General features: G+C 35.3%; 1 protein-coding gene across 1 annotated transcript; it reads left to right on the forward strand.

Moving 5' to 3' along the window:
• Nucleotides 1–2520: 2520 nt before the first annotated feature.
• LOC145082148 (ATP-dependent Clp protease ATP-binding subunit ClpA homolog CD4B, chloroplastic) lies at nt 2521–7658 on the forward strand. Its single transcript, XM_079023301.1, has 10 exons — nt 2521–2658; nt 3270–3851; nt 3958–4073; nt 4168–4290; nt 4366–4551; nt 4630–4845; nt 4956–5173; nt 5259–5334; nt 5422–5511; nt 6288–7658. Exons 2-10 carry the CDS (start codon nt 3287–3289, stop codon nt 7473–7475), a joined length of 2778 nt encoding a protein of 925 aa, XP_078879427.1. The 5' UTR covers nt 2521–2658; nt 3270–3286; the 3' UTR covers nt 7476–7658.
• Nucleotides 7659–11117: the final 3459 nt, after the last annotated feature.

An 11117-nucleotide genomic window follows, 5' to 3' on the forward strand; every position in this document is an offset into this window, starting at 1 on the left:
ATTCAGACCAAAAAGGGACATAATCAGACCAATATATTCTAAACCGGTCTAAGTAACACACACATATTTATATGAAATACCAATATATATATATATATATATATATATATATATATATATAAACCAGTTTCGGCAGGTACCCAGCAGGTAGCGATTCCGAAAAAATAATAATTGGAACCGGAACCGCCTAAGGCGGTTCCATAACTTTAGGAACCGGAACCGGAACCGCTTAAGGCAGTTCCAGTTCCAGAACCGGTAGTTCCGATGCGGTTCCAGTTCCAAAAACGGGTACCCGGTTCCGATGCTCATCCCTAATTACATGAATCAGAACCTTGAATCACAGATAATAAACATAAAGAAACTTATTCTTTTTGATTTCAAAGTACTAAGATTACATTACATTTTACTTAGAGAATATAAGATTTTCTGGAGGAACACACGAACATTTTCAAAGAACAAAGAACATACCTTTTTCAACAAAATACTTATGAACTCACCAACTTTAATGTTGACACTTTTTCAAATTACTTGTATTCTCATGAAAGTTAGTAGATATGTACCCTCTCAGGAGTTATGAAGACGTATCATAGTAGTATTACATTTTACCTTTTGCTATACTCCAACTTTCCAAGTCCAAAAGGTCTACAAAACAATCCTAAGTGCTCAAAAGATGTTGGAGTCATCTCAACTCCAACTAAAAGTGCATTTTATGACATAAGACAAAATCTAGAAATTCAAAGATAAAGATTGAAGCTTTATATTTACACTGGTCTTGAAAAAAAATGCAACCTTGCTAGATCTACACTTGAACCTTCCTTACAGACACACAAGAAATCCTTTGATCTTCAAGCTTCACCCCAACCCAAGAACAAATGAGCTCACAAATGGAAGCCAAGCTAAAAAACAAGAAGGAGGAAGTTAGGGTTTCTTAAAATCGCTTAGTGGGTGATGGATGCTGATAATGATCTAACCCTAAGGGTTGATGACCTTTAAATACTCTCAAAACCGTAAAAGAATCATACAACCCATGGGCGAGGCACGCTGCACCCAATAAGAAGAGCCTCCCCCTCCCCTCTGCGATTAAATCCAAATCTCAGTTTTTAGATTTTAGCGAATTGAATGGAACAAAATCAGAATAAATTACATACCTGGTATTATAAATGTTACACAAATTGAAATGAAAAATTGCAATATAGTTAATAAAAAACAAAGCATGTTTAACTCGTTAAGTGGAAATTAAGTTTTACTCTAGATTATTTGAGTTTTGATTAACATTATTTTCTGAGAAATTTACAAAAATAGCCATTTACACTAATGACATTACAAAAATAGCCAAAAAAATCGAAATTACAAAAATAGCCAACGATTTCGCAGATGGAGATGCCCCATCTGCGAAATGAGCTTCTCATCTGCGAAAGTACAAGCACCTAAAGCACACCTGTGCTATAGGTGCTTGTACTTTCGCAGGTGGTTTTAATTTTTTTTTTTTAATATTTTTGCTGTATATATAGGGGTAATTTCGCAGATGGAATAGGTCCATCTGCGAAATCGTGGTATTTTTTGTATAATTTTTTTTTTTTTTTTTTTTTTTTTTTTTTTTTTTTTTTTTTTAAAGTTTGACTATGAAATGAATTGGTTTGACTACGAAATCATGTTGCTATATAAAAAGTTTTGTAGAAATTATACAAAAATTATAATTTCATAGTCAGACTTAAAAAAAAAAAATTATACAAAAAATACCACGATTTCGCAGATAGAGTGAGAGTATTTCGCAGATGGACCTATTCCATCTGCGAAATTACCCCTATATATACAGCAAAAATATTAAAAAAAAAAAATTAAAACCACCTGCGAAAGTACAAGCACCTAAAGCACAGCTGTGCTTTAGGTGCTTGTACTTTCGCAGATGAAAAACTCATTTCGCAGATGGGGCATCTCCATCTGCGAAATCGTTGGCTAATTTTGTAATTTCGATTTTTTTTGGCTATTTTTGTAATGACATTAGTGTAAATGACTATTTTTGTCATTTTCTCTTATTTTCTAGTAAAATTTGCCTCTAATAAATTTTGCCTCCTCCTGATAAGGTGTTACAGAAGTTCACATAACCATTATTATCCAGACTAAAAAGATTTTTAATAAAAACTATTACAATGTACAAGTTAATCTTAAAATTTATTTTATTACTTTAAAAAAGAAGTCATATATAGACTAAAATATTGTCTACTACACATAATACGTCTTATATTATAGACCGCACCTCGAAGTGAAAATTCGTCGATATTTAGCTTCTAAAAGTCATAACACCAGCCAATAAAAAGCTACCTACCAAAGGGCAAAATCGGTACACGAAAAAGATATGATCCGTAATCCAACGGCCCGTCACGTAGCAAATTCAAGACACCTCCGTGACGATAGCAAACTATATGACCTTTATTTTCGTTTTGCACTAGATGACGCTCTATCGAACCCAATGGAGTAGCGTGTCCAAACAACATCGTGAAGAAGATATTGTCTTTCTTCCTATATAAACTCACCGCCTGCTATCATCCACATCTCTTCATTCAGCCGGACCTTTCGCTGAGGTCCCTTTAAAGAATCTTGTAGGTTCCAAAACCAATTTGTTCTTCTGTTCATCTTAACTCGACTCCTGTGATTCAGGTTTGCTTTTGACCTAATTTTGTTTATGTATGCATGTGTGCTGTATATGCTCAGTGATTTGTTAGGGTTTCGTTTTTCGTGTAGCGTAATTACGTCTTCCTGTTGTTTCTGTGAGGATATCTGTGTGAATTTGCTAATGCCTATGGAATTCCGGTGCCCAATCCGGAGTTTTAGTGTAATAATTATATGGATAAGATAAGAAATTTTTTGGACGGATGGCGGATTTAACCGTTAAAATGAAATTTCTTACCTTTTCTTTGTCTGAATCGTAGCCGATGAGTATTTTGTGTGGTGAGGGAAGCCTTAGAAAGGTTTTCCGCTTCAAAATTGAATATATTCTGGGAGCTTTTTATACGGTGATTCTGAACATTTGTGAAACGAGTTAAACTTTGAATTAATAGTTGTTTGGGAACCTTTTTGATATTTGAACATTTTTCTTACTTGTTTTCTTACGTTCTTATGTTTATCTGAATTTGGCGCTTAATCAGTTGGAAATAGAAATTTGTAGCTATCTCATGTTACGTGTGGAGTCAACATATATGGTTAGAAAGTAACAGATGTATATTTTACCAATTGAAGTGTAATCAATATTGAAAATCTATCATACGCAGGTGATTTGATTATAATCATGGCGGGGGCTCTGGTTCAATCCACCAGCTTTCCTTCAACGGTTGCTGGAGATCGTAAGGTCCGTTCGAAGAGATCTGGTAATACAAAAGGAGAAATCAAGATGATGTATAGCGTACAAACTCCTCACATGAGTGTAAGGTCTTTCTCTGGTTTGAGAGGAACCAATGCTTTAGACAACTTGGTAAAAAGGGGTCAAGATTTCCATTCAAAGGTTGCAGCTGCCACCTCTGTTCGGAAAGCAAAGCCTTCTCGAATTGTGCCAAAAGCCATGTTTGAGCGCTTCACTGAGAAAGCTATCAAAGTTATTATGCTTGCACAAGAGGAGGCTAGACGACTTGGTCACAACTTTGTGGGAACTGAGCAGATCTTATTAGGTCTTATTGGTGAGGGCACTGGTATTGCTGCAAAGGTGTTGAAATCAATGGGGATTAATTTGAAAGATGCTCGTGTTGAGGTAGAGAAGATTATCGGTAGAGGAAGTGGATTTGTTGCTGTAGAAATCCCATTTACGCCTCGTGCAAAGCGTGTTTTGGAGCTTTCATTGGAGGAGGCGCGTCAACTTGGTAACCCCCCTTTTCCCTCCACTATCCACACTCACACACACACACACACACACTGTTCTATGTGAAAAAGGGTTGTATTGAATCATAGTTTAATAAAATGTTTCAGGGCATAATTATATTGGATCCGAACACTTGCTTCTTGGTTTGCTTCGTGAGGGTGAAGGAGTAGCAGCTCGTGTTCTTGAGAATTTAGGTGCAGACCCGAATAACATTCGCACACAGGCAAGTTTTAATTTTTAACATTATCTTCTACACTTGATTTGGTTATTTGCTTTTTGTTTTTATTCCAGAATTTAATCTGTAATTGTTTGAATAGGTTATCAGAATGGTTGGTGAGAGTGCAGAAGCTGTGGGTGCTGGAGTTGGTGGTGGGAGCTCCAACAACAAGATGCCGACACTTGAGGAATATGGCACCAACTTGACAAAACTAGCAGAGGAGGTACATTTTATGCAAGTTATATGAAAACATGAATGGTTCAGTTTTATTTACAATTTCTTTTCTTTAATTATTTAGGGTAAGTTGGATCCTGTTGTGGGAAGACAACCACAAATCGAAAGAGTTACACAGATTTTGGGCAGGCGTACTAAAAACAATCCCTGTCTTATTGGAGAACCTGGTGTTGGGAAAACAGCTATTGCAGAAGGCCTTGCCCAAAGAATTGCAAATGGTGATGTTCCAGAAACAATAGAGGGGAAGAAGGTGGGTGGGAATGAAAATTCATTGTTATTATTATTATTATTGTTAATTTTTTTTTTATACTTTATGTTTCTTTTATAGGTGATAACTCTAGACATGGGTCTTCTTGTGGCTGGAACAAAGTATCGTGGGGAGTTTGAGGAGAGATTAAAGAAGTTAATGGAGGAAATTAAACAAAGTGATGAAATTATTCTATTTATCGATGAGGTTCATACACTAATTGGAGCTGGAGCAGCAGAGGGGGCTATTGATGCTGCTAACATTTTGAAGCCTGCTCTTGCTAGAGGTGAATTGCAGGTAGGTTGCGATTATTTATTACATAAAAACCGGATACAATTAAAATAAACAAAATTTCTTTGAGACTTGAGAGGTATATATATGAATATGATGAATAAAATTTGGTACAGTGTATTGGTGCAACAACACTTGATGAATACCGGAAGCATATTGAGAAGGACCCTGCATTGGAGAGACGATTCCAGCCAGTAAAGGTACCAGAGCCAACAGTTGATGAAACAATTCAGATCTTAAAGGGTCTTCGTGAGCGATATGAGATCCACCATAAGCTTCGCTACACCGATGAAGCATTAGTTGCTGCTGCACAGTTATCATATCAGTACATAAGGTACGCAGATTTAAATCAATACTTATTTTCATCTCCTTTTTAACATCATTACTAAGTGTTTTTATTTAAATCATTTTTCCTACAGTGATCGTTTTCTTCCCGATAAAGCAATTGATTTGGTCGATGAAGCCGGGTCTCGTGTTCGTCTACGTCACGCACAAGTAAGTGTTTTTTTTTTTTTAAACAATTATTTTTATTCTTGCTGTAGTCTTTTGTGGGTGATTCTAATTGATTATCTTGTGGTGCAGCTCCCAGAGGAAGCCCGAGAGCTTGAGAAAGAGCTTAGACAGATAACCAAAGAAAAGAATGAAGCAGTTCGTGGCCAAGATTTTGAGAAGGTACTGTTGTTGTCTTTCGAAAAAGGGCTAAAATTTAAGAAATAACAATGTTCTTTTGTTTCTTCTTATTACAACATTGTACATGGTACTGTTATAAATTCTACCCATTATTTCAATAATGGATAGAATTTTCAAAGTTAACATGTTTATTTTGTAAATTTTTAAAAATCAAAGTTTTTTAGGCACATAAATATCCGTATTTCAATAATTCTATGAAACTAGCATACATTTAAAACATTTTCAATGATGTAAATGAATAAATTAGATTAAATAGTTGCTTGCTTCTCAATAAACTGCAAAAGTCGTAATATTAATTTAAAATAATTTTATTTCATCATACTCTTCTAATTGTAAACTAAAAAATAATTATACTCGGTTACCCTTTTATCACACAACAAATTTAACATTTAATTTGATGCAAGGTATAACAAAATATTTAGTTAACAAATGCATGTTCAAAAATATAATGGGATAAAATGCAAGGAATAGTAATGTATTTTTTCAATCTTATATCATAGCATTGCTCTATTTTTCTTATTACATCTTTCTACCTTACAATTATTTCTTCTTTGATCATTATCCTTGGAAAATTATACCTATTTTAGCATTTGGGCAACCTTTTAAAAAAGTTTAAAAGGTAGCAGGTTGTCTATTGCTATAATTAGATAGACCACGCCTCAATAAAAATAATCTAAAAATACAATGCTATAATAACTTTCTTGGAAAGTACGTTGCTATATAATATAAGGAAACCTAATCTTGTACTCTACATACAGGCCGGGGAGTTGCGGGATAGAGAAATGGATCTCAAGACCCAAATATCAGCACTCGTGGATAAAAACAAAGAGATGAGCAAAGCAGAAACCGAAGCAGGGGAGGAAGGCCCAATTGTAACAGAGGTCGACATTCAGCACATCGTATCTTCCTGGACCGGCATCCCAGTGGACAAAGTCTCAACCGATGAATCCGAACGCCTCCTCAAAATGGAAGAAACCCTTCACAAAAGAATCATCGGTCAAGACGAAGCAGTCGTAGCCATAAGCCGAGCCATCCGCCGAGCCCGTGTCGGTCTAAAAAACCCCAACCGCCCCATCGCCAGTTTCATCTTCTCGGGTCCCACGGGTGTCGGTAAATCCGAACTTGCTAAAGCCTTAGCCGCATACTACTTCGGCTCAGAAGAAGCCATGATTCGTCTCGACATGAGTGAGTTCATGGAACGCCACACCGTCTCAAAGCTCATCGGTTCACCGCCCGGTTACGTTGGCTACACCGAAGGCGGTCAGTTAACCGAAGCGGTTCGCCGCCGCCCCTACACCGTCGTCCTCTTCGACGAAATCGAAAAAGCGCATCCCGATGTCTTCAACATGATGCTTCAGATCCTCGAAGACGGACGTTTGACCGATAGCAAAGGCCGGACAGTTGACTTTAAAAACACGCTTTTGATCATGACTTCAAATGTCGGAAGTAGTGTGATTGAAAAGGGAGGTAGAAGAATCGGGTTTGACCTTGACTATGATGAAAAGGATAGCAGTTACAACAGAATCAAAAGTTTGGTCACCGAGGAGCTAAAACAGTATTTCCGACCCGAGTTTTTGAACAGGTTAGACGAAATGATTGTTTTCAGGCAACTAACGAAGCTCGAAGTGAAGGAAATTGCGGATATAATGTTGAAGGAAGTTTTCGAGAGGCTAAAAGTGAAGGAAATTGAGCTTCAGGTGACTGAAAGGTTTAGAGACAGGGTGGTTGAGGAAGGATATAATCCGAGTTATGGTGCGAGACCCTTAAGGAGAGCTATCATGAGGCTACTGGAAGACAGCATGGCCGAGAAGATGTTGGCACGGGAAATCAAGGAAGGTGATTCGGTCATTGTGGATGTTGATTCCGATGGTAATGTGACGGTTCTTAATGGCGGCACCGGAGCGGCTCCACCACCGGAGGCTTTGCCGGAGGCGATTGGAGTGTAGAGTGTAGACTCGAGACTCCCCGGAGATATGTTGTTTGTTTGTGTATTGTTATATGGTGTGATTAAATATCTCACACGATGAATTTGCATATCCGTTGGTTGGATCAGATGTGATACAGTTTTAGATTATATTCAGAATTTTTATGTTGTTTTAGTAATAAAAAGACGTGTTAAAGGATTTGTATCTTGATTTTGTTTTGGTCCTACAAATGCTTTGTACGATGTATATATATGGTGTAGACCTTGTACAATATATGTCATATATATGCACCTCATGATATCTTTAAAATTAGATATCAATAGTTTTTATGTTTATCATATTTTGTAAATTCAGTATAAAATATTATATTTATTAAATAACAGTATCTTGATACCCGGAATATCTACAAAAAGGTTACTTAAATTCCTAAAAGAAAAAAGATTTGTCATTCTTCGGATGGAATGTAATAGGTGAGGTCATATTGATTTTTCAAAAGACCCAAAAGAGCCATTGAGACTAAAGGGTATACCTTCACCATAGGATACATTGGGTGTGACATGGTACAAGGGAGGCTACAAGAATCCTACTACGAGCTAGGAAATTCACCATGCGGTGAGGGTCTCACGGGAAAAACCCATCGAATCACTCTCTTTCTAAACCCCTTTCTATAATTTGAAGACTTGAAGATGAAGATAATCTCTAGAATTATGATTGATTGTTCTAATTGATTAATCAAATAATTAGTTATTTGAAATTCTTTAAAAACATAAGTTTTTATAGAAAATAATCTAAAAAAAACGTCATAATGCACACATTCAAAATTTAACAATAAAAAGGTAACCGATTTCTATTTTTGATTTCATTGAATAATACTAACTAGTAAAAAACCCCCACACCATTGGCTGGTGTTCGGATAAGTTTAGTGAAATATGTAGAGTCTGAGGGGCGGAGCCAAAATTTTACAATAAAGAGGCTTACATCATAATAAGATTAACCAATATTTTATAACCGGATAACTCAATATAGTCTGTAATTTACAGGGAAATTTGAGATAAAAATTAATACATAATTTGAATATCTAAAAAAAATTAATATATACATACCGACCGTGTCCAAATCAAAAATTTTAATGATAAAAAACAATAGAAAAATTAAAAGTAAACCTAAAAGTAATAATTAACTATTTTATCAACAATAAAAATTAAAACTAACAAAAAAGTTATAGAAAATTATCATCCTAACAAAGTCAATAAAATAAATAAATCACAACTTATCATCCGATAAATATTACTTACATAACAAGAAAACACAAAAATATATAGATTATTAAATAAACGGTTTATAAAATATGATTTTATAAGACTTAATATCATAAACTTCTTATTATTTATTATCAATGTGTTGACAAATCAGTAAAAATGGTATAAGACATGTTAGCTGTCAAAAAACAATTATTTCAACGGTAAATCCTTTATTTTTAGGTAAATCTAGTCTATATATGTTGATAAAGGATATGCAACATTAAACCCTTGTTATTATGAAAATCAAAATAATATTTATGAATTTAGTCAAAGGGAGTAATGTATATAAATTGGAAAATTTGAAGGGAGTAATGTATATAAATTAGAAATGTTGAGGGGGGCAAATCACCTGCTTGCCCCTTAACTCCCCCGCCATTGTAGAGTCTTGATTTAAAAGTGTGAATTTTATGATGTTTCTAAAATGATAATAATGCAAACATAATTTTTTATAACATTTTTAAGAGACATATTACATCGATGTTGGAAATGTAACATGCATAACCTTCCTACATAACTGAAACTTGATTTTTTTTAACGTGCATAACCTTCCTACATAACTGAAACTTGAATTTTTTTTTACTAAAAAGACATTAAGAAATGGGAAAATTACAAAAGCGGACCCGGGCTTTTTGATTTTTACTATGTTAAATCCAGAAATCTATAAAATGATCATTTTACCCGTAAAAATTGAAACTGGAAGAAAGATTTTATAAACACACCAACAGAACAAAATAAAATGAAATGACATAATTAGTTTTGTACAACGGTCAAACCTACCAAAATAAAAAAAATCTTACACATATTGACTGTTTTTGAAAAAAAGTTACAGGGACCTTTTCTATAAATTAAAAAAATTACAGGGACTAAATTTGCCAAAATATAAAACCTTTGTTGCAGGGACTAAATCTGCCAAAAATATAAAACCTTTGTTGTAGGGACTAAATATGCCAAAATGTAAAAAGTTTGTGGCAAAACTCTGAAAAAAGAAAATTCTACAATTCCTAACGGTTATGTGATTTAATAGTGAATTTTATGTTTACATGTTTTAGTGTTTCTTTGGTTTTTTCTTTCTCGTTCGTTGGTTCTATTTTGTGTGTATATAATGCTTCAAGGAAAATAGATGACCAAAAGTGCCAACTCCACAACCAAATGTGTGGCAAAAACTTTAGGGGTCGCATTCGGTAAATAATAGGGCTAAAAGTGACAAACTCTGGAAATCTTTGTGGCTAAATTCCGAATCATGAAAAGTTAATATGTGAATAATGATCTGAGGAATTTGTGGCTAAATTCTAATCATCAAAAAAATTATTGCTCCTAAGAGCTAGGATAAATGGACATTTTCTGTAAACGAAATAATTATAGGGACTAAATCTGTCAAAATGTAAAACCTTTGTTACATGGAGTAAATTATAGGGACAAAATTTGCCAAAAATGTAAAATCTTTTTTTGCAAGGACTAAACATGCCAAAATGTAAAACCTTTGCTTCAGGGAATAAATCTGCCCAATTTAGTAAAAAACAAAGAGCAAAATTGAGAATTTTGAAAACTTTGGTGGCAATAGTTGAAATAACCCAAAAATACAAGCCAAAAATTTTGTTTTTAAAATCATTTAACAAACATAATGTTATCACCATAAAATATAAACATCAACCATGTATCTCAAAATCTCATAAAATCTGTCAATATATAACTGTCTCATATAAAAATATCAGAGTAAGCTCCCAGGCTAATAAAACTGTGGTGTGTGCCATGCCATCAACCCGAGCCCTTCCCATTGCTAGCTGAAGTACCTGAAACCAAAACTGAAAACTGTAAGCACGAAGCTTAGTGAGCTCCCTCAAATTACCACATACCATACAAAGCACATATAACAAACAACATAAACTCTGGGACTACTCCCACTGCATCGGGATGAATCCCGACATCGGCTTACCCGACATCGGACTCCTTTCTGGCATCGGGCTCGCCCTGGCATTCGACCGCATCGGGCATCGGGATCACCCCGGCATCGGACCGTAGTCCGGAACAACAACATATAACACATAAACTAGCATACACCGGGATTGCCTCGAAATACATAATACATGGCATAAATGACTAACTTACATCGGGCTTGCCCCAGCATCGGGATTACCCCGGAACATATAACATATAACGTAATCACATATACTGCATCGGGCTCGCCCGACATCGGACCGGAGTCCGGAACACATAATACATAACACATAAACATACATGAATCACAAAGACATCAAGCATACATAACTACTTCTCGGGACTGCCCCGACATCGGATCGCAGTCCAGAAACATATAGACTGCATCGGGCTAACCCCGACATGCAGCTCACCCTGGCATACTCTA

Source organism: Lactuca serriola, chromosome 1 (assembly GCF_051521515.1).
Source record: "Lactuca serriola cultivar US96UC23 chromosome 1, Lser_US96UC23_V15, whole genome shotgun sequence".
Classification (NCBI taxonomy): domain Eukaryota; kingdom Viridiplantae; phylum Streptophyta; class Magnoliopsida; order Asterales; family Asteraceae; genus Lactuca; species Lactuca serriola.